This window comes from Anas platyrhynchos, chromosome 5, assembly GCF_047663525.1.
Source record: "Anas platyrhynchos isolate ZD024472 breed Pekin duck chromosome 5, IASCAAS_PekinDuck_T2T, whole genome shotgun sequence".
In the NCBI taxonomy this organism is placed as follows: domain Eukaryota; kingdom Metazoa; phylum Chordata; class Aves; order Anseriformes; family Anatidae; genus Anas; species Anas platyrhynchos.
Window position 1 is genome coordinate 61,810,514 of NC_092591.1, and position 24,567 is coordinate 61,835,080.

Consider the following 24,567-nt stretch of genomic DNA (forward strand, 5'->3'; position numbering starts at 1 on the left):
CTGACTTAATTCAGCATGCTGTATTGATGGTCCCATTTAGATGATTCCATTTTAGGCCCCTCTAACGCATTAAAGGCATGACTTACTCACATCCATTTGGCTAATGATCCCCTACTGCTCTAAAGTAAATGACAGCTATTTACAGTAAATTATTCAATTAGATAGAGGGAAGTGCAGTATTCATTTTATATTGTTTGACATGGCAAAACAGAAGTGTGCAAGAAGGCAGGTGGGGCATTTTAATCTTTCAGAATCAATTGTTTAATCCACAGCAAGAAAATATGCTCCACAATACTCATCACCATCAGAATTGTATTGTAAACATTCTAAGAGATACTGAAGTGTTGCAGCTCCAGACAGTATAATTCTACCCAGTTCAGAAGTCAGTCAGCATACAATGCAAGGAATGCTACTAGCCAGCATCATATAGAACTGCTTTGCTGTAAACATAATTTCAATGTACAGATGAGGGAATTTTACTTTCTTTAAATATATGCTAACAAGTATCTAGGAAACAAAATTCCCCTTTAAAAAGAATAAAAATTTAGAAGTGAGCAATCCCAAATCCCATTTATTTATAATGGGATTTATACTACTAATTGCCTACCTCACGCTCAGAGAGAGGACAGTCTCCCACGACATTTGGACAGAGGGATATTTTTATTTCATGTAATCCAAGGAAAGGATAATTCAGCTGCCCTTATAAATTAAGGAAGGTGATTCAGAAAAATAATCAAATAAAGGACAAGCTAGCTAAAGGAGAATTTCTCTTTATTATGGGTAAAATATTACAAATTCCAAGGCACAGGTAAAGGTGCTATGCATCTTGAGCCTGTCAGTAACCATGCTTTGCACAGTTCCCAGGTCTCCTAGCATTTAACAGAGGGAAAGAAGGAACAGTATCATGTTTGAGCCCTCTTAGCTTGCCCTGATTTTGGAGACACTTCTGCAAACCTGGAGCACTGCAGAACAAGTACCAGGCACCCCCTATAGACGAACACTTTCCTCTGGTTGTCTTGCCAATGCATTTAATTTTCTACAGGCAGAGGGCCAAGCTCAGCAGGCACAGCTTCTGCTAAGTTTAATGGAAGTTGCTCTTGCCTACGCCAGCAAGTGAATTTTGCCTCAGGGACTACAAGCATCACAAAACAAAATACGACTCTAGCCAGCTTCTGTATGCAGAGGGTATATTGAAAGGCTACAGAATGGACTAATTAGCTTTCCTCTGTTTCACCTCCTCTAAAGCTGCTGGCACAATGAAACCTTTCCTACTCTTCACATGTATTCATGCACTTCCATAAGCAGGGATTCCAGGCCAGCTGTTTGTAGCAATGGGCTTAGTGACAAGACCAGCTTACTGCCGCTAGACTCCCTGTGGGCTTAACTGACATTTGGTGCCCACATATGCAAAAGCGTTGGCCAATTTGTACAGACCTCCAACACACAGCTCCTAAATTCCTAAGGAAGGTCCGCATTTCAGTTGCTCCAGGGACATTTTTCTGTGATTTGATTCTTATTTTGCTAGCTACCTTCCCCTCTTATGAAGGATTTATCGTATTTTAAGTCCTAGCTCCACAAGAACCAAATAAATCTATCAAATATTGGTCCAGATCTTCAGTAGCTCTCAATGACAGATGCCATGACAATTCTTACCAGACAGGCTACTCCATTATCACTTGCAGAAACTCAAAAGTCCCATCTATTTGAAATACTTTTTAGAGGATATTATAGTATTACTTGCATTAATAACAATGCTAGACCTTAGCAAGGAGTACTGCAGTGCTTCAGTCTCTGTAGTGGCTCTCTGCTTTACCTCTTCCTCTTCACACAATGTCTTCCTTGTTCTCCCTCCTGCTCTCAGACTAAACATGCTGATATCTGCTAACATTCCCCTGATGCACAAGCAAGTGTCTCAGACTTGCATTCTTTAACTATGCGATGATCCTCTGAGAAGTTCCACAGTTACTTTCGGCTGAAAAATTACCTGCCTGGAAGGCACTGAGTTAAACCAGATTGCAAGCTAAGGTCTTTATCTAGTAAGAAGTTCAGGATAGTGAAAACACTTAGCATTGCCCCTGAAATCACCCAGCAAGCAAATTATTATTATTATTATTAATAATAATAATAATAATAATTTCAGATGGGGAAAAAAAAGAATAATGTGAATTTGAATCCACATTTTTAATAGTTTAATTCACTACAGTGGACTTCTCTTCACTAAATAATTAACATTTGTATTTCTGTAGTTCTGAAATCCCCCAGATAGCCAAACAGGAAAGTCCAGAGCAACTGAGACATTCAAGGTACCTTGCCAATAAAGCTGCTACCCGTCATAGCTTCTCTGATCAGTATTTAAAATGAAATATGGTGCGTACAAAATAGTACACATTTCTGAACAGTTGTTCAGCACAAGCTGCTTAGAGTAACCAAAGCTAGAAGACACTGAAGTGGAGGAGGCTGGAGGAGCCAATGCTGCACCTCTTTCTCCCTGGCTCCTCACAGAGGTTCCTCCCTGGGACCAAGCTGTGATGCGCTGTGCTAGGTGCCTGTGTAGGTGTTGGTGGCACAGCTCAGCAGGCCACTCATGCCAGCAGCACCAGTGTGGCCAGGCTGGCTAGAAAACACAGCTAGCATGGCTGCCAAGAAAATAAGAGCATCAGCTGGAAGGAAGAACTTGGCCTAGGATGAGTCACTTGACATCACCTCCTTTTAGATGGCACAGGAAGGAACGTTTAGGCACAGGGACTTACAGCTTCCATGCCCTCATCCTCACTTAAAACCAGTCCCTGCTCTCCCTGTCATTCAGAAATTTCTCCAGAACAAGTACATTAACTGCTCCAGACAGACTTGATTCACAGCCAGTATTTCCAGAGCACTCAGACATGCCTTGCTGAGAGGCAGGACAGAGTGCAGTTATATCAAAACACAGCACAGCTTCCCTCCTCCACCTTATGAGGGTGCACTGCACTCTCATTCATATTGCAATTAACAGACATCAGGGTCCAGGAGAACTCATCAGCTAGAATATGACAGAATGATTAGTGCCCCCAACCCTGCTCCCATAACATCAAATTTGTTTTTTTTTCAGGGTGTTTTCTGAAAACCTTTGACATCTTTTTCTAGCTATGGTAATACTTAGATAAAAAAAAAAAGGAACAGATAACATTTCCATATGATGTATTGAGTATGCTATCTTGTAATGGCCCCTCTCCCTAATTTCATAACGCATACATGTTTAAATAAATTATACACGGAACATTTTTTACAGCACCAACCACAAAGTAGAACCACTCCCTGAGGCTTTCCAGGTCTCCCACAATTGAAGCAGCTTTTTAATACATCTGTAGAAGTGGAAGGCTAGCATTTATTTATTATTTTTTTTTCCCCCTCAACAACCAGAAATCACCTTCTCCTCACAAGTCTTATGAATGCTCTCTGCAGTCTTATACTTTGGAACTAGAAATGGGAGGAGAAAAGCAAGAGCAGTCTCAAAGGATATGAAAAAGACATGAAAGAAGCATTTACTCTAGAGAGGCATGTGCATTGAAAGGGACTGTGATTTGGTCTGAAAAACAAGCAAAAGATGTGACATGAGAAAGCAACCTTGCGCCCTAAGCTTCTAGCTTTGCATGTCAGTCTGTCAGAGATAGTAAATCCCTGGAGCTTCAGCAATGTTGAGAACACATTGCAGGCACAGTGCTGTTACATGTTATTCATATATCCTGCAACCGGACAATCCATGTTGGCTACATTTTTCTCTTGAAAATCAACATGATCATTTGGCTTTTTGTCCTCCTAACTTTTCTTCATTTAATGATTTTTCCAGAAGCGCTTAAAATCAAGAGTATTTTGAGAAGTAAGTTACAAAATCTTGCATACAAAGACTCAAATGCCTATAAATAAATGAATACCCTGTTTTCTGGAATTCTAATCATTTCTGCTTTCTATTTCATCCCCATTAGAGGGCAATCTCCAGAGCATTTTTATGACTATTGCATATTCATTCCTTTTTTTTTTTTCCTTTAAAGGAAGTCTATTGATTAACTGATTTTGTAACTCGCATCCAAGTGCAGGTCCCAACAGAAAAAATAAAGTGCATATGAATATTGGGACCTTCATATTTTATAAGGTAGAAAGACATCAGCACTAGTAAGGCAAATCTCTTTCTAGTTCAAAATCAACCTAGAGATATTTATCCCAAAAGCTATTTAGCAGCAGGACGATGCTATGCATGTGAGAGCTCCAAACTGGCACCACCAAATCTATCTTCCAATTATCAGTCATCATGGCTTTGCAGATGCTGTTCTGAAGCTGAGATGCAAGACTGATTAATGTGGTGCTTTAGACAAACTAGGGGGGCTCTGCTGCTTGAAAGATGCAGAAATCTCTACATCTCACTTGCTATAAATCAGTATCCAACAGTTCTATGTAGTATGGCCATGCTGTAACATTTTGGAGAAATCCAGCTCCAAGTATGTGCTGACCTCACGATCAGTAATGAACATTTTGTCAGGGTGAGACTCAATGCTGAATTTTTATTAAATTGGCCATGTAACCCAGGGCTAGCAGGAAGCTTTTCTGGTTAGCATGGGCACTTGGAGAAGGCAGGGGGATGGAGTGCTGGATGGAGTGATGGGTGTACCAACACTCCTCGATCTCCTGGCTTCTCGCCCCCTCTCTGCTGCCTGCAATTGCTCCTGCGACCTCTTCTAGCTGTCAAACCCCGTCACCAGGCATACACCCAACCTTCCAGTAATGACTCCTTGAAAATAGGAAATCAAATCAGACTTTCTTCCATATCCAGGTTTCTGTGAGCACCTTAAGTAGAAAGTAAGAAGGAGACAAAAAGAAAAAAAAAAACAAACAGCCACACAACACACCTAAAGTAACTTTAGTTCAGCTGTGATTTGGCAAAAATCCTAGGCAGCAACATGATTTTCCTTTTAGCTAGCAAACAGATCCCATTTCCCTTTTTTCCAGGGCCCACATCAGTATATTCAACTATAGTTTTGGTATCAGCATTTATAGCTTTCATATGGTTGCTATTTCTAAGGAAACCACTTCCTCAGTACAGACACAGTTAGTATATTTTCTTTTTTTGTTGTTTTTAGTGTTACCCTGGATTTGGCAGAGTATCTAGAAGAGTGGCAGAGAGGGGAGAGGAGAGACCACAACGGATAGAAATAGGACCAAAAAAAATTAAAGGTAAGTATGTTTCTTAAGAGGCAGGAAATCGAGTATAAAAAAAGCACTGGGAAATTATTTTTTCAAGTTTGCCTTCTGTCTTTCTTTTTTCAGTATGAGCATTTAAGCTATTCAGATTTTTTTTTTTTTTGGGTGGGGGACACTTCACGTAAACAGTGAAAATTTATCCGCATAAGGACTAAAGCAGCCAGATCACCATCTTCACTACTATCATTTGCCTGGGTGCTGCTAGGTCTGCTTCCCAGAGAGCACAGTGCCATGGGGATGGCAGCAGCTTTGCTCAACTGTACTGGCTTGGATAAGACAAAGTTTTACATTTACATAAGTGCAGTCTCTAGCACAACTACATCATGGTGGCTAGCTAACAGCAGCAAAGGCAACCCAGTCTGCAGCACAGACTGGGCATTTTTCTGCCTCCAGTTTCTTTCTGTTCTAAACAGCTGAGCAAAAATAAAGCCTGCTCCAACAGGCACAGGACAGGCTTGTGTTTTCTTTTAAAATCTCAGTACTAAGTTTACAAACAACAATTACAAAATATGTAAACTCTTCAGGCTCCAAGACAAAGACTGGCATTAAATACTGTGGGGCTTTTAAAGAAGATACAACCCCAGTCCTCGCCTTGCCCTGGACTGAGAGACAGTTAGTTAAGTTAGGCCTTTGCCTACCTTAACAGTTTACAGATCAATGCATTAAACTGGTAAAGACAAGTCTAGAAAACAACAGCACGTTTCAGTCTGCCATCGATGTGTTGAATGGATTGACATCAAGCATTGCAGCTGCTTGCTCCATCACACTGTAACAGAATGATTTTTTTTGACACATAATAAATACTGCCTACAAAAAGCAGCCAGCCACCCATCCTGAAACATCGCACCTGGCCTGTAACAAACAGGAGTCAGGAAAAAAAAAAATCCAAAGATCTACTATTGGCACAATCAATGCATTCAAACTCCCTTGCATTTGGGAAAGACATGCTTAAATCCCATAAGCAGTGTATGCTTGGCAGTATAGCTCCTTTTTGTGAACAAAGTCAACATTTGCAAGTTCCTCAGATCCTGATCTTTGAGTTGACCTAGTTTTAATTCTTAATTTTATATAGCTTCCAGGCTAACAAAGAACATCTCTGACATCTGAATTGGAAAAAGACTTTTCTGAACCTGAATATAATGTTTTAATACAGATCTACTAGGAACATAACCTAGAGTGAAGCAACAGTTTCTGTTTTACTGGAGGACAGCAAAGATGCCAGCAAGAGATGGCAATCACAGAGCAGAGCCAGTTTATACCAGATGAAAATACGGCTCACTCCCCTTGCCATAGAGAGCTACAATCCAAAAATACTGTGTAATGACCCAGGGTTATTAATATGTACTTCCTCTGAAAGTTTCATATCCTGTCCTGACGTAGGTAGTGGCCTAGGTAGTGACCAGATGTGATGTATATGAGGTACATGTGATACAGAGCCATCTCTGGATATCACTTCCCTACACAGGGAACTTGATCCAAGTTATAAATGCTGTGCTTTTTTTCCCCCTATACACTGGTCTGTTATCTTGCAGCACGGGGCTGGTAATTAGAAATGGAGAGCTGCTTTTCTGCAGGATCAGAGCACAGGCCAAAGCTTTCAATTCTCAAATTATATATATATATATTCTCAAGTTCTATATATAGTTCTTATTTTAATATTAACAACTAAACAGATATGATCAGCAACCAGACAGTAAAGAAAACACTCACTTCTGTTGTCACCATTAACTAGAGCATATGAAAAATCATTTTAAGAGCAAAAGACTTTGGAGACACGTCACAAAAAGCAGAAACATTTAGTTGCCCTTCCTAAAGATTTGCTACTTCATCGACAGTTTTTAGGTAGTAGTTACTATAAGCTGTGTGCTACGAAGGATTTTGATCACACAAAATGTTCAACTAATAAATTAATTAGTAAAACATCACATTAATTTCTGACCTAATTAAAATTATCTGCCTTGAAGAAAATGAAATACAGATATCCATATCACTATGAAAAAAGGCAATGTTCACTTCCAGTCAAAGACTGAGATCTTGGCCCTGGTGTTCACATCATTTTGCAGCAATTACAACCATGTTTACAGCTGCAAAATTTAAAAGCAATCAGATCAACCAAGAAGTCAATAAGAAATCATTCTAAAAGCAAACTGATCCTTTGGATCAGATGACGTAAAAAGGCTTGCATTTGTGTTTAGAAGTAGTTTTCAAAGCTATGAATCAAAAACAACAGACAAACCAACGTACTAATACAATATAGATGTCAAGCTCTATTTGTTTTTCACAACATTGAAACCCAGTTTAGTACTTAGGCATGACATTTACTTTTATATCTTTTAATCCATGTCTGTTGTCCTAACAGACAAGCAGACAGATACCCTATGAGCCACTTTCTCACACTAAAGGACTTCTGTGTGCATTTCTGCCTGCTGTGGGCCTGCAGACAGGAGAGGAGCGATAAATGCTCTAGCCTTGCATGGGTTTATTGCAGCTGTACACCACACTCAGCACTGTCATACTTCTGAAGGAAAAACTAAATCCTATACCTATTACCCAAGAAACTGCCACATTTCTACACACTCCCTCTTCAGTAACCACTACAAAGAAGCTGGCAGAGCTAAGGTCAGAGAATTGCTCCAAGTTACATTTAGCATCATTGAATTAATAGGCTTACCAGGAAGGGGGTGAATGCTGTTACACCTTGTTAAGAAATAAATAAAAAACAATGATATCCAATTTTTCCCTCTCCTTTTTAATCCAGAGAAAAGGCATTAGGCACAAGTTCCATGCACACAGTGCAGACATGTACTGTCACAGAACAAGTGAGGTGACAATTCAGTTGATTTTATGTCAATTCACCATTACTCAGTCACAAATAATTAATTTAGATATAGAGGAGAATGAGAGGTGGAGTTTTTTGGTTTTGTTGTTGTTTAGTAACTTTATATTTCTACCCAAGATTTAAAAGTTGATGATTCTAACAGACAACTAACACGGCTCTTTTTCTGGACAGAAGTAAAAAAAGCATTTGCCTCATATCCACATATTAATCCTCATATTCATCAGCTAAGTCCTTGCAAGTGATTTCAAGCTAGTGTATCTAGCCCCCAGTGCTGACAGGGTATAACCACATCTGTTCAAACTTCCTTCCACTTTTCTTATAGCACGTGTGGAGACAGTGATTTGGAGAATGAGAAATAATGCAGCGCTTTTGGCAACATGCTTCCCTTCAGCTTCTCTTCCTCTTGTTTCTTCCCATCACCAGAGGCAAGGAACAGCTGCTGTGCAGGCTTCACGCTGGCTTGTAAGTGTCATCAAAAGTTTTGCTTTTAGGATGCTATTTGCAGGACCTGTACAGCCTCAGCCATCTATCCATCTCTCCAATAATTACGTACTCAGAAACTGACTTCAGATCAGTCAAGCAAATAGTTTTCGCTCATACAGTGTATAAGGCTCTACTAATTTTGCCATTCTTGTGAACAGTGTCCTACCCATTAGTTTGGATACCACTGGAATATCAGATACTACTAAACCAAAGCCTTGGTCAGCAGTTGACGTAATGCTGAAAGGAGACTCAACTCCCTTTACTTATGCTGAAGCAAGGAATGAAAACTGAGCTCATGTTTTGTTACCAAAACAGAATCTTTAGAATAGAAGTGAAAAGGCCAATTCAGCCCTTTTGAAAATCTGCATAACCTCAAAATCATAGGCAGGTCCATGATGCAATTAACACAAGTAGTATCACATTCTGGGGGTTGACTTATCAGGCATGCTTTTGGAATTACAAGTTTATATATGTCTGGCTGGAGAAACAGCAGTACTGGTGCTCATTTGCAAAAGATCAGCATTTAGTTTCTAAAAAATCATTCTAAGTTGCTTTTTTGTGTTGTTTTGTTTTTGTTTTCTTTTCTTTTAAATATAAGTAGAATTCTTCCACTAATCATATCCTCTTTAGTTTCTTCCTTAGCCCAGTTTTTGGTACTGGAAAATGCTGAAGTCTATGCATCTCAGACAGACTTATAAGCTGGGAAGAGAGTGTACCTAAAGCTGGAACAAAACCCCTCTGCCTGAAAAATAACCTTCTCCAGTGAAGAACTGCTGCATTCTCCCTTCCTGGGCCAAAAGAGACCCTCAATCCACTTGTAAAAATCTTCTTTAGAAGAACCACAACAGGAAGTCTGCAAGCTGTAACAGTGCTAAGTGTGCAAGCACAGTCCAGCTACTGCTGCCTGAATCATTACAGCTCCCAGCCTTGGTTCAGCTTTCTTCGCATCAGCCAGGACCATATGCTGTTCTATGCTGAAAAGTCATTTACATTTAATCCAGCTAGTTTATGTTATATACACCTTTTGAAAAATTCATTGCATGCAGGATTTGCCATCCAGCCTCCCAATTCCTGAAGAATGCATGAAGAAACTTTACAAAATGGAAAGGTATCATCACCAAAAATAGAGGGGCATGTAATACAATCACGAAACATAAGCAGAATCAAGCTCAACAGCCCTCGCTTTCTAATGTAACTAATACATCATTTATGATGGTTTGCTGTTAGCTGCAAGTTTTTACCTGAACACATTTTGTTTCAAAGGAAAGGCAAGATGATCAGCTGTTGCTAGATGTGTTTTATCTTTGGTTTCATGCTAAGTGACAATATAGAAATAGAGCAGCCCTCAAGCTCACCTCTTTTTTCAGGCTAGAATAAAAACAATTCCTTCTCTATTCTGACTTGTTTAACAAGATTGCAATTCTCTTTCAAAAGCTTCAAAGCTCTGGAAGGAGATTATTTTCTGTTTGTGTGTTGTGGTTTTTTTTTTGTTTGTTTGTTTTTTACAAAACCCTTTAAACATGCTTGCATATCTAATAGCAATATAATGTAGAATCTTGCATACTATCATAAGCAGTAAACAAGGGGAAAAGACCAACCAAACAAAAATAACATATCTGTGTCATATAATCTAAGAAAAAAAGCTGTAAATCCAAAGAAATTCTTGCTTTAAACTTACACTGCTTAATGTGCAAAAATATCCAGGGCTTCAGTCCTGCCAGGATCCCAGTCCAGCTAAGTACTTAAGGATGTTCATAGGAACCAAAATGAAAAACCTCACATGTTTAAAATCTGACACCTGCTTAAGTGCTTTGCTACATTAGGGCCAGCAACCTCAGCACTTCTCAGCTAAGCTGCTTGTGAATCTTCACTAAAATTAGTTGCATTGTCCTTCACTGCTTGCCTTCAACCTCTTCAACCACCCTGTGGTAAGGAGCATGGGCCACCTGAGACTTGACTGGCACAGCTGCTCTTTTTCTATTAAAATGCACTGAGTAAAAGTGGGTTACTAAGCTAAAAGTTACTAAGCCTTCAACATAGCTCCTGAAGAAATTAAAGAGAAACCTTATACAGAAAGTTCCAGTAAGAACTTTTTCAGTTCCAGCAGCTCCTGCTGGCTCTTTTGGAAGTGAGGCACTTTTCTGGACAGATGGGGTCTTCTGCTTAGAGCACCAGTCTGATTCTACCCCTGGTTCCCACACAGCCCCGTAAGTCACTTAAGTAAAACAGGAAGCCAGGAAGATATAGAGCATATGCTAAAGGCATTTTATTTATTTCATTGAGATTTGAGTGTGTTCTTCGTCAAACAAATAAAATTTCTGCTTTGTTGAACTATAGGCTTGTGTGTTACCTTCTACAAAACAAGAAATATTAAATAGCAAAAGACTATTCTTCCTTTTCAGTTGCCATTTAATCAGTAAACTATACAGAAGTGAAAAAACTTCCAGTCTATTTTATCCTCCATTGTGTGAACATAACTCTCAGTTAAAGACTATTAGACTAAATTGAATAACTCTAAGACAGGAAAATTTGGCCAAATCACTTTTTTTAGACTAATTAAATACACACAGATTGTAGTTGGCAATCTATTTCAAATGATAAAATGAGACACTGCCATATGCTGTACAGATTTCCACTGCTTTCATACTAGAAAGTCTTCAGACATGTGTTGCAATGAAGAAATGGTACAAAAAAACACAGCTGACAGGCAAACAGTGGTCTTGAAAATTGCAATATAGATTCACACCGTAAAAAAGAGCATAAGTGGCAATCTTGTGAATAAGACGTTGAGTACAGGACAATAGTATTACAACCCAAATTCGGATGATAATTAGTTTACCATTTAGTAAAAAAAAAAAAAAAACAAGGGATGGCAAATTTAAGCTGCTTCGGTTATATGAAACTTTGTCTTTTTCTTTACCAATACCCTAATGAATCTGTCCAGATACTGTCCCTTCTGGTAGCAAGGAGTGACAATGGCTATGCGGCTGTCAGGAGTATAATGTTCTAACACACAAACCAGGTGTCAGCGCACCAGTGTGACAGCACAGTGGCTGACAAGCACCTGCCTCTTCATCATTCAGCCTTCTGATCCCTTGAAATATTGTCCTATACGGGAATTATTTGCACAAACATGTATTTTGAACATCAAAAATGACAACTCGCACTATCAGTAGGAAGCTATGTTACAAAGAAAAAGCATGTGAAGTATCTTCCTCCCTTTAAGTAATTTTTAAAAAACAGTTTGCATCAGCCTTGCCTGAAAACACAAGTATAACTCTGCCACTGTATACTGAGAGAGAACCTCAAAAATTCCTGGTTCTAGTACTAACCTACCACACCTGTTCCTCTTCACCCTGCAAGAAAAATACAAAACCCTACACAGGCGATTCCCCATGTGTAAAGCAGGAATATATGCTTCTTCTGTCACTTTGAAATCTCATGCACAGAACTTTTGAGGAGTCCTTCCATTGATCAGGTATCTCCCAACACACAGTGAACCCATTAATTAACACATGAAACATCCCAGTGTTTTTGCTCATGTGCTACATAGCCGTAATGCTGAAATCCCACATTTAGCTCTACCATACATAAAATCGTGCTAGCACTTTGTAATTGAAGTGCACCTACTGCAGAGACATGATCATCGTACTTAAATGCTGCAGCCTAGTACTCTCCAGGAGCTTCAATCTTCCTACACGTGTATGGAACAGCACGAGTACATGCAGATGGCCGTGAGATCCCAGCCTGGCATATACTAATCTCATTTGCAGTTGGACTCTATGATCTTTGTGGGTCATGTCTAACTTGGGATGTTCTATGATTCATTTATCCACTGAACAAGAAACATCTTTCATACCACTGGAAGGCAGCAGCCAGCAGAACAATGCTCAAAAAGAGAACTTCAACCCACGCTCACATCCCAAAGGAGTGATAAGAACTCTCCAGAATAGATACAACAGTCCACTCTTGTGGGCCTTATTTATCAAGTGACCTGCTGACTTGTCAGCACAAGCACTTCTTTTTGTCACCAAAGGTTCATAGGACCAGAGAATATTATTTTGATACTGCAACATAAGAAAATCGTACTTCACACTTGATCTAATTTTATTATTGCTTACAATTTCTAGCAGCACTTTAAACTCTAGATTTTTCTCTTCTGCAGTAGAGCTATAATAAGCTTCAGGTACATACAGAACGGACTAGCAGTTGTTGTAGTACCATCTTTGTCTTTCTTTTGACAATACTTCTTTTTTCCCCCATGCTGTAAGCACAGACTGCAGTATATCGATACAATTTTTGATCAGGATTAATTGAAGAAAAACACTAAGTCTCTCACAAAGAGTTCCTGTCAACAGAGCTGACTTGCATTTAAGTTTGGTGCACTGCTCAGCCTTCGAACAACCTCACTGAAGCCCCTTCCATCACTTCTATTATTTCAGAAGAATATTTTATTGTGGGGAAAAAAAATAAACATCTCAACAGTTCTCTCAGCATTTGCTTGTATTTTACTTTATTCATATGGTGGTTTTGATCCATTTGCACATTATTTGGGGGCAACACTACAAAACAGCACTCAGAGCCTAAGGGAGGCACAGAGCCACTGCTGAAATAGAGCCACAACCCACTGTCTAGCTGCCTCTTCTTTCAAAGGGCTACGAGAATGGGCAAAACTACCTCTTTGGCTAGAGGGAATTCCCCCTCTTGCTCTGCAGACTCCATTAAAGAGAGCAAGATGCAGAGCGAGGCTTTGCTTATTCCTTGCACAGTGTACTTGTACTGGGAGGCAGTAACCAACTTTATTAAGAACACCTTGGAGGTTTCTGGCCTCCCTGATACTGCAACCCTCTTCTGAGAGGAGTGAGCTTACAGTGAAACTGATACACCAGGCACTTTCACCCCTCAATAAATTTACGGAGCATAAAACCTTTCAGAGAGTTCTAACAGAGACTTTAAGTATCCAAGAGAATTAAAGAGATTACAGACATTTCTACAGAGCTAAATCTTCCTTCACTTTGAATAAACAGATTCCTACCATGCAACCTCTTCATTATTCTTTCAGTAACTTGTCTATTAACAGCCCATCCACCATATTTTTTATAAATGTATTGAGAAACCACTCCAGTTTAACTATTTTTCATATAAACATGATTAACTGTATAAATGAATTTGCAGAGCAATTCATTTGAATCTCCCTGGTCTTTCAAAGCAGCACTAAAGCTATTATAAAATATAAGTTTTAAATACAGCCCTGTTTTTCTCTCATTAATATTAGGCGGGCACACAGCACTAATGCACTATTAACACTGCCACCGAGCCAAAGTACCTCATCAGCCCATACGAGTTCAGCACGGGTGGCTGCCTCGTTTGACAGCAGAAGCCACGTAAGACACCATGTGTGGTCCTTGGGAGAGGAAGTCCTGAGCAGCAGGGCTGCTGCAGGAAGGGACTACAGCTTGCACGCCACCGTGAGAGATGCAAGCATGAGCAAAGCCCCAGAGAAGACCAGGAGAAATATAAACAGATCATGTCAAGGACGTGGACAAGCAGACTAAACCCAAGACAGGCATGCCCTTAACTGCAAAGGACTTTGAGCAGGAGACAAGACTACCTGAGTTAGACTGACTGCCATGCAGTGGTCATGACTAGGCTTCAGGACTTGATTTCCTTGTTGCTTTTAGTTGCTTCTTTTCCAAATCAACACTCTTATTTAACAACAAATGCAGCTGATCCCACCCTTTATGTGGAATGGAGCAATCATTTACTAGCTGTCCCAAAGCTGTGAAAGGCTCTGTCATGATAGAAAAAAAGGGAAGCAGAAGTCTTTGGCCATCCCAGTGTATCAAGCTATCACAGAGTAGGCACGTAATTGTCATATCTTCATGCATCTGTTAACATTAACAAATAGAGCAACGAAGAGTAATCTTGTACTACATTTGCATAACAACCTCTTAAACAACATCCCTATGCAAAGTTCATCTCTTATTAAAAAAATGAGCTTGACAGATTATCTCTGCAAGAGTAGAAAGCTGTCAAACTTAAAAGGTTGCATTGTAGTTTTTTCCCCACAGTTTTTGGCAAAAGAGATTGACCGTAACTTTTCAACATCCCTAGTAATTCACTGTCAAAAGGCAGAAGAATTTATAAACCTCTTGCGTAAGGCTATGTTAAAATTGCATCTATATTTACTGCAGATCTTACATATCTAAATCCATCAGTAAATATCCCTCAGTTTCCACAACACTGAAGCCATCAGGAACCCAGCGTATCAGAGATCAGGCAATGACGAAACCTCTGTCTTCCCACTTGCAATGTGTCATATGCAGATTGCGTATTGCCTGAAAGAATAAATAGCAAGTCCCTGACAAAAAGGGAAGGTAGGGATTTATTCTTGCTTTGCTTTTAGGTACCACATATTTGAGTTTCTACTCTACAAATTCCAGAAAGCCAAAGAGCAAACCAGAACAAATACCAACACAGCACAGTTTCTCCTGGTCTGGTACCGCCAATCTGCTGGTTTAGCACTTCCCATAGGAAGACATCTCACTGCACAGCTGCTTTAACTTCAGTGTTTGTGGATACTGCCTACTAAGAATAAGATATCCATCCTTCTTGACTCCTGGATCCTGTTTTCATGCATGCCTATGACTAAATGTGACCCAAGTATTATTTTTGCTAACAATTTACCCAATATTTACATTCCCACATGCATGTATATGTCACTTAAAAATGAACAGCTGATCCAAAGTCCTCCTAGGAAAGTCTTTACAGTATGTGCAATGAACCAAGTTATCTCCTTTAGATGCTTATGATTATTTGGCTCCACAAAAGCAGATATCACACAACCCCCAAAACATATTTCCCTACACTCCCCACACCACAGTATGTGATGCACCACAGCTATTTCCTCTTTCTGAGTGTGGACATAGTTGTGGTATCTCAGATAACACAGTGAGCACTGGGAAACAGTGACTTTATACTTGGAAAAATGATAGTTTGCACAGTGATTGCAAACTATCATACACACTGGCTAAATAACTGCAAGACAGAACAAAGACCAGCTCCAGTTTGAGGCAGTTAAACTCCACAGCAACCAATTAAAAAAAAAAATCTTGGTCACAAGTGTACATTTTTGTTGTTGATGTTTTTAATGGAAACTGTTAAACAGCTCAGCCCTAGTGAACCGGAGATTAAGCTAAAATACAGGTCTCCCTTCTGCCAAGACTCCAGTCTGTGTCCTTTGTACTTTCTCTGGATAGCTGGCACTTTCTGAGAAGGGAAAGGGCATCAACTTGAAATTTTATTTCCAAAAGCTGCAGGAGCCTACAGCCTGGTCAAAGGGAGGCAAGCATTGCTTTGCAGGCTTGGATCTGTTACAGTTTGTTTGGCATTTAAGATATGATCTCATCTGCACTGATGGGCACTTTGTTTAAGGAACCAAATCCACAATGAGCAATGAACAGATTGATCTGGCACATTAAATTTTCATTCATTATTTCTCCAAACTCTAGAGTTATAGTTGCTATTATTTAGTATATTTAATAACTAATAAAGCATATGAGTTAATACAATCTGAAAGCTACAAGAATACTTTTACAGCACTGTGACAGGTCAGTTCCTTTCTATGAGCTGCAATGTTCCCTCTTTAGTATCCATATCTCATTTTCTTGAAGTCAATTAACTCCATGCCCATTCCTGAAATTTCAGTTTGGAGGTGCCGGGGCTGGGAGAAAGGAGAGAACAACAGGAAGTATTTTAAAATTGGAAAAAAAAAATAAATCCTCTAACTACTCGAATATACTTTCAATAAAGAAAACTTGAGGCAGTGTGAAAAACTCTTTACATATTATCTTTTCATAAGACTTTTCTTCCCTGGGTAGCTCACTGTTCTTATTACTCAAAGAAATGAGTTCTAGCTCCTTACTGTTTCCCCTCTTTCACCTCTCCTTTCTGACACACTGTATTTGCTTTTGAAAGGAATTGGGAATTTTGAGGGTTTCCATACCTGGTGTGCAGGCTGTTACAGAGGTCTTTCATTAGGAGATTACATAAATGGTACTTGAAGCAATCATGGTGCAAAACAGAACAATTTATTCATGCGATAAGAATTGCCTCATTTATTTTCCATAGAAATAGATCTGATTAATTTAATGTTTCTATTTTCAAAGCCCATTAAACTGCCGTCTGCCTTTGGCAAACGGTATGCGGATTCACGGTGCTAAACAAGTTTTTGGTTTCTTTATTGTAAGTTTTATTTACTATTATTTTGTGATGTAGCTTTTGCGCTAAGGTTTTGATAATAGCAAATAAAATTCCACTAAAAATAGAAACAAACAACAAGTATGACATGAATAATTTCACCTCCCTAACTGTGACCAAAAAATGTAAGATTCAAGAGAAAAGCTGAAATTATCTCATATGATGTACCAGTAGGTACAAAAGCTGTCAACCAGGAGCATAAAGGCAAAAACCATGAAGGAGAGCTCAAGGTACAGAGAGCCTCATTAATCCCAAACTATTATCCTGTCCATCCTTTAGGCAGAATTGCCAGCCCCTCCATGGAAATAGCTCCCAAAACAATCACCAGGTGTTCATGAAATAACTTCAGTCTTAAAAAATACACGTTTTATAAGCACTTTGTCTAGACAGCGTGTTTATCCATGGAAACCCCCAAGAAACTAAGAGGAGAAAAATATTCTTAAATTGAACAGTATTATCCAGATCACGTCCTGTCACAAGGTCATTTCTCTGCACATTCTTGCAACCAGAGAAGAAACACCGGGCCTTCAGCTCGGGTGCTGCTCTTCATCACTAGAGGGTGGGTGTTTGCTGTTCCCATAAAAGCAACAATTGAAAAAAGATGTATATATATATATATATATATATAAAGTTATACTTAATATTAAGTTAAGTAAAATCATTTCTAGAAAGAGATATGATTTTTTTCCCCATCGCTAAAATAGAGCTTGCTTGTTTGTTTTTAGAAAACAATTTCCTAAAGGTAATTAATTCAGCTACATTTTTACAAAGAAAGCAAGCTCCTCTCTTCTCTCCAGTAGTGCTGTATGAAAGTACACAATCTGTAGCACAGAAAGAGCATCCACGCATCTTTGGCCTTAGTTTGGACAAGGAATTTTGCTGTAATTGTTGTCTCCAATGCAATAACCAGCATTTCTTTCTTGCCCTACTTCACAGAACCCAATCCTTATCCTGTTCAGTTCAGTATGAAAATTAAGATGGTGGTAAGATTTCCACCCATCATTATGGAGTAATACAGATAATCCCAGAAGCACCAGAAATTTAAAGGATCAATTTCAAAGAGGAATGACATGTACATCCTCCCTATTTTGCATTTCTCTTATTTTTGTTTAAAAAATAAATGTAGCAATGGCACGTTCACAAGTACAACTGAATAGCCCTGCTTTGCCAATTTTGCACTTTATTGTGAGCAAGCAACCTTAATACACTGGCAAAGAGACTGATAGTAGTCTGGACTACTATGCTATTTAAAGCATATCCCCTCATTGCTTTCACACCCATACAAAACAATCACCATAACGTTCAAACCAAAACAAAGACTCTATTTTTGTCACATCGCCACCACTCAGTGCCAGCAAGGCACTTACCGGCACTACAAATTTACTGTTACATCATTTGAGGCCTGTTCGTAGGCCTCAAATGGCCTTTTTCGCTGTCAACCTTCCTGCAAGGTGCATTGGGTCCCACAGATTATTATTAACGGTCTCAAATTGTACCAGGGTAGGTTTAGATTGAATACCAGGAAGAATTTCTTCACTGAGACGGTGGTCAAGAATTGGAACAGGCTGCCTGCCAAGGGAAGTGGTGGAGTCCCCATCCCTGGAGGTGTTTAAGAGACGTGTGGAGGTGGCACTAAGGGACACTGTTTAGTGACAGGACTCAGTAGGTCAGGTTGATGGTTGGACTTGGTGGTCTTGAAAGTATTTTCCAACCTAGATGATTCTATGATGCTGTTCTATGATTATGACAATAATTGTGCGAATCCTTATTTTTGCTGGAGGTAAACAGATCCAATGTGAGATGGGTTTTTGGATTAAATAAGCAGAGATTTTCCCTGTGTACAGCTATTCCAAACATCTCAATAGAACATTGCACACTTCTTAGGAGGAAGGGGGAACTTGGGAACCTTTTAGAGGCAGGGACAGAAAGGGAAAGCAGATTTGCAGGCTTAGTGGGAGGAAACAGATTTATATACCGAGAGTACCAACCCCAAAGTACTTATTGGGGAATTTACAGGATCTGCTGATTGACTGAAAACGGTGCAAGCTTTCACCTCTACTGGCTGTATTAATCCCAACAAACACTTGGGAACAGGTTTTCTACTTTCATAGCAATTATGAGCCAAACTTTTTTAATTTATTTTTTAAAGAGTCCATTTATGTCTTTTTTTTTTTTGAGGAAGGAAAAAACAAGCATGTACACCTATACCTAGTTGAGCAGAACAAACACTTAAAAGTTAACTCCATCTTGCAAAGCACAGAAAAACATGAATTAACACACATTCACATCCCCAGTTCTTTGCTATGAAGCTTCAGTTGCAGCTTGCAAGTGCAAAACCACACATCGACAGTTTAACTTTCAAAGTTAAACAGATTCAAGGCATGCACAATTCTCTCCAAAATCTACATTTCAGACATAGTTTTACTTCTACATTTGCAGACAACAACAGCAAAAAAAAAGAAAACTTAATGGACATTTTAACAAGAAATGTATTTAAGATTTATTCCAGTTTCAGAAAAATGATTCTTTGGATTAAGTAAGCAGTGATTTCTTTGCCAAATCAGCAGATGTTGACTGTCCAGATAGAGTTTATTTTATTTTATTTTGTGTCAACTAATTCTTCAGCAGTCTTAGCTCTTTGTGCAGGTGGTACTGATGCAACAGTGCAATTTGTAGCATCACATCCAGCAAGTGCTCTGGGTGCCTACTGACATCTTGTTTCCAATGAGCAAAGCAGTGGGAAGGAAATGCAGTCAAAGTTTCTAAACAACTTAATCCTCAACACATGGAGAAGAGAAAAGCACTTCTCCAGCCAGGAAAACTTTCTCACAACTGATCGTAAAAAGCCTAGTTTGAATGATGAGAATAAGGTAGTATTCTGTCAAGAAAGTTACAAACATTTTAAATGAGATACAGACAGATTGGGGTTGCTGATGTTTTACATCTGCTCCTCTGAGGTATATTGGTCGTGTCCAAAATAGGGCCATAAACCCAGATCTAGATCACAGAGTGCTAAAGATGATAGCTTTAAAATATATATTTCATATATGGAGACTATAAGACACTAAATCCTTATATCCAGGACAAACTTCTGCAATGGACTCACTATAGGTAAATATGTGCCATATGATGCTTTGGCTTCCTGCCCTAGCACAGACTGTCACAGAAGGCACCAAGTAAATATAAAGTTAAAGAGGAGTTTAAGTTTGTAAATCATAATTGGTTGAAATGATAACAAGCATTCAGTTTTTGTATTCTTGGAACACACAGAATAAACTGTCTTCAACGTCTCATACAGGTGCCTTGCACCAACAGGAGGGAACACTGCATTTTCCTCAAGAGTACCTATGTTAACATCCATCGGAAATGACAAAGATTGAATTTTATCAAAGATGAAAGTTTAAACTATCTTCTGAATTTCAAGTTACTTATTTGCAAACATAACAGCAAATATAATACCAAGTCTACCAACTAGCTTTCACATGATGTGGTCTAACCATAAGAGAATCTCCTAGGTTTCCCCTCGGCTAACTTGCAAGTAATATAAACTAAAAGAGAGTTATTGCTTACATATTTTACAGGCTGGTTAACTGTGTTTTGTTTTCTGTATGTTTGTGGATTCTTAAATATGCATACTTATCTAAATAAATTCAGTTCTAGATTTCTTGAAAAATTAACTATTAATTTTTCTGTTGTTATGTAGAGTTTTGGCTCATTACCATGGCTGTACTTCTCCCACTTGAGCATTGGGTTAAATGAACAATTACTCTGGGCACTACAGGGCTGTTTTCTTGACAAGCCATGGATTTGAGCTGTTGTTGAAAAAGTCACCTATTCAAAGTTGTGCAGCTTAGGGGCCACAGAGTACTTTGTGTAGGGTATAGTTCAGTCATGGCCAGATTTGGTGTTTGCTTGTTTTTAAATTACTCACCAACTCTGGATTTTTATTTATTTATTTTTATTTTAAGTTTGGAAAAAAAAAAAAAAAAAAAAAAAAACACTACTAAGTATCAGATTCACCAATCAACACAAGTCAGAGGCTTGGAAAGATATCCATCGTATACAGCCAAGAAAAAATCCAACACAAAACCTGGAAATTTTTTTTTACTCTGAGGGTTGTGAGACCCTGGAACAGGTTGGCCAGAGAAGCTATGGATGCCCCATCCCTGGAGGTGTTCAAGACCAGGCTGGATGGGGCTGGTGGCAGCCTGGCCTGGTGGGAGCTGTCCCTGCCTGTGGCAGGGGGATGGAACTGGGTGGGCTTTAAGGTCCCTTCCAACCCAAACCATTTTGTGGTTCTGCAAATATCAAAGCAACAAAAAAAGCATTTCTTGGTCATTATGGTAAATTTCAGTGCTGAGCAGGCCTGAATGCAGAAAGATTCTGTGCTTTAGGTTTTTAAGGTCTTTCCTGACCCACTGAGAGACAGTCACATAGAGACATATCCCATCATAGACACATGGTTTCAAAGCTCAAACTGATGGACAGTTTACTGGAGATTTAACTAGATTTAAAAATAAATATCTTGAATCAATATTGTAGAGATTTCTGTTACTGCAAATACCTATCTTAGCACATAAACTATGGAGCTAATAAAAAGGGACTTTAGCCCTGAGTCCCCAGCCTGTGCAGACTACAAGACAAGGACAAACTAAACGCCCAGAAGAACAAAGAAAAGAGCTGCCTGCCCCGCTGCTGCAGCCAGCAAGATAAAAGACTGATCCCCAGCATAAAGCTAGAGCAGCCTCCTGTGAGCGCACTAAGCGGCTTGCCTACCCTGGGCCTCTGCTAGCAAAGGCTCCGACAGTACAGTGGTGACTCAGGTTTGAAGATTTCACAGGGGATTTTGCATGGGAAAGAGAAAAAGAAGTACTGCTGCAGAGACACCCCCAAGCCACAGCAAACAAGAAGCATCAGCTGACCCAAGAGCCAAGCACCAAGTGCCTGCAAGAACATCCCCAAGAGGCCTTACTGTGCGAGAGGGCTGGCATCACAGCCTCCCTGCAAAGCCAGAGGGCAGAGAGTGATGGAGCACACAACCCTTGCAGACACATTTGGTATCTTTTCTAACTCCACATATGGGGTTGGTTTCAGCTTAAAAAAAAAAAAAAAAAAAAAAAAAAAAAAGTCACATCAACAGAAACATCTGTACTTACACATCCTCCAGCTTCACAGGAAAAAGATGTACCCTTCCTCCCATACACCAAAGCCAACACCATTCCATAAGCTGTTCAATTCAAACTCCAAGTACCAACTTCCGCAAAAGAGGGCACTTTCCTCCAAACCCACTTTCAAATACTTTCCAGGCAGATTAGCGTAAAACTAACCCACCTGTACAAGGTGGTAGAGAAGCACAGGTTGTGCTCATAAGCACAAACAGCAGTGGGAGGGGAGCAATAAATAAACACATCAGAAACTATGGCAGAGAAAAGCTGTCCTGCTTGCAATCAAGTCAGTGGCAAAACTCCCAAGAAGCAGTACTATACCCTGTGTCAACACCAAAGAGCTCAGTGCAATGATCTGACATTCCCCATGCTTTTCTGTACAGCTTCCTAAAAAAAGAGAAATTTCCAACATGTTCATTATATAGACTATCCCATATCTTAACAGAAATGCAAGAAAATTCATTGCGACCAGGCCCTGTGCTGTAACTCCCATCATATTTCAGTACAACAATAAATAAAAAAGAGAAAAGCCTTACATAACAGTCTTCATTCAAGACACTGAAATCTGCAGCGTCAAATCCATTTTATGTACTTTCAGTCACATAAAAGTAAAACCCTTTCCCCCAGAAGGAAACCGAAGATGGTAGAAAAAGGCAATGTTTTCCACTGGCCCATTTAACAAATGAAACGTTTACTTTCTGTTTGGTGTAAAGTGACAGCCAGCTTATTAGAGCTGACACTGATCCTCCCGAGAGGATTTCAGTAAGCAAGTCACACAGGTGAAGGTCAAAGCAGCAAAGGAATTAAATGAAGAGAGGAAGGAAGCGGCTTCCTCTTAAGGACAGAAATTAGCTAACAAAAAGCTGTTACTTACAGGGCCCTGGTTGGAAATACAGCAGCTGCAAAATGCTCTTTTCTCTTGAAATGCCTCCAAGCCAATTTCTGAATTTATTTTTTTTAGACCTGTCTCTTTTCCAGCCACCAGCGCTCACCTGCAAGAAGGACACCATGAGTGGATGGTTTGGTGCCGTGTCTCTGCCTGACTTACACAGCATCAAAGGCAAGACCTATAATATTTGTGCTTAGGCATCATGCATCGCTGTTTACATATATGAGAAGGATAATTAACACTTCTCTAAGTAAATAATAAGACAAATGTAGCCTTGCTCTCAGTGAGTTTTAACTCCCCCACAAGGCATGCACAGCTGGCTGGAGAGAGCTGAACGTGTGCTCTGGCTGTACTTGGCAGACCTTTGCTGCCCCAGAGGAATTAAAAGTTTAGCCAAGAGACGATTAGTTTTCACCCAGGTTTACTTAGAACTCCTGTGTTTGCCTCCCCAGGCCAGGCCATGGCCCCCTGCCCTGCAGTAAAAGCTGGAGAGGGTGGGGAAGGAGGTGTGCATCCCCATGAACTTAGATGCGGAGTTGGAGACAGAGGGTGTAGGCCCGGTGTTTGGCTCTGCAAAGAAATAGGGATTTGAACCCTGGCAGCACAGGAGGTCCTGCCTTGGGCAAGGTGCAGTGTTTTGGTGTGGTGAACCCCAGTGGGGAGATGCAGACAGTCCGATCTTTGTTCCTTTTAATGTTTGCTCTTTGGCTATGACAAAATGTTCTAAATTTGGTAAATTAACAAAGAGTGACACAGGGCAGGTATATTACATGTGTCACAACTGCCCCAGAAATCCAGCTTTCAAACCACTCCTAGCAGATTTGAGGTGATTTGCCAGACTATCACATTTTTGTTTGGCAACACCGCTTTATTATGCTAATAAGATCAATACTGGAGTGCCTGGGTGTCTAAGGTACACTCAGAAATACGCACGTCAGAAAGATGAGACCTGAGAAACTTGGCATAGTTGTGAAGTTTTGCAGAGTCCCGGATCTTTTCATCTTTTCTATTCTAGTTTCAATCCTGACACTCTGGATAATATTCCTAAGCTTGACCACATCTCCATCAAAGATCCTGAGGAAGAGGTATATGTGATCAAACTTGAATTGGCTCTAAATTTCTATGAAATACCGGAGAGGAAAGCTGCTTGCATACTATTCACACGTAACACAGAGGACCTATTCAAATAAACAGGCTGAGATAGAAATGAACTAATAACTAGCTCTAGCTCTAATCCCTTTTAAAGGTCACAAGCTGACTAAAGTGTTTTCAATATAGTTTCAAGTATTAGCCTACCCCAAATCTGCAGATCTGCTTGTCCCTGTGCCTGGGACCCTGCATGAGGTGCTTTCCCCTCCCTGCAGGAGATCAGGCCTTCCCAGGCCTTTCTTTTTTTTTTTTTTGGCTCTCACTTCTGCAGTGTGGGCATCTTTCACCAGACCACCTGCATCCTGCTCTCTCTACCCCATGGACCTTGCTGGAAAAGTTAATGGCTAATTGCTACTTGGGTGGGAAGGAGGAAGGGAGAAGAAATGTTCTTAAGGGATGAAGACAGCAGTATCTAAGCCCAGATGAGGTTTTTCCTTTCGTAGTTTTTCCTTTGTACCTATCAGAAGTTCACTCAGTTGGGTGCTCTGTGCAGCTGGCCCAAAGCAATCTAGCATTCACTAGACGACCTACATAGTTCAAAGAGACTCATC

General features: G+C 39.8%; 1 protein-coding gene across 8 annotated transcripts in view; it reads right to left on the reverse strand.

Annotated features, from left to right (window-relative positions):
* INSC (INSC spindle orientation adaptor protein) overlaps positions 1–24,567 on the reverse strand; it is a 134,891-nt gene that overhangs the window by 106,627 nt on the left and 3,697 nt on the right. For 3 of the 8 annotated variants that reach the window (XM_072039332.1, XM_072039329.1, XM_072039328.1), the window contains exon 2: positions 22,853–22,970. The exons of 3 other annotated variants lie outside the window; for them this stretch is intronic. Coding sequence is in view for 4 of the 5 variants with exons in the window: in XM_072039329.1 (XP_071895430.1) it covers positions 22,853–22,970 (118 nt within the window). In the remaining variant the exon portion in view is untranslated. Of the gene's footprint in view, positions 1–21,969; positions 22,137–22,852; positions 22,971–24,567 lie in introns of those variants that run through there. 2 more of the 8 variants (XM_072039330.1, XM_013100935.5) reach the window with 2 other exon arrangements.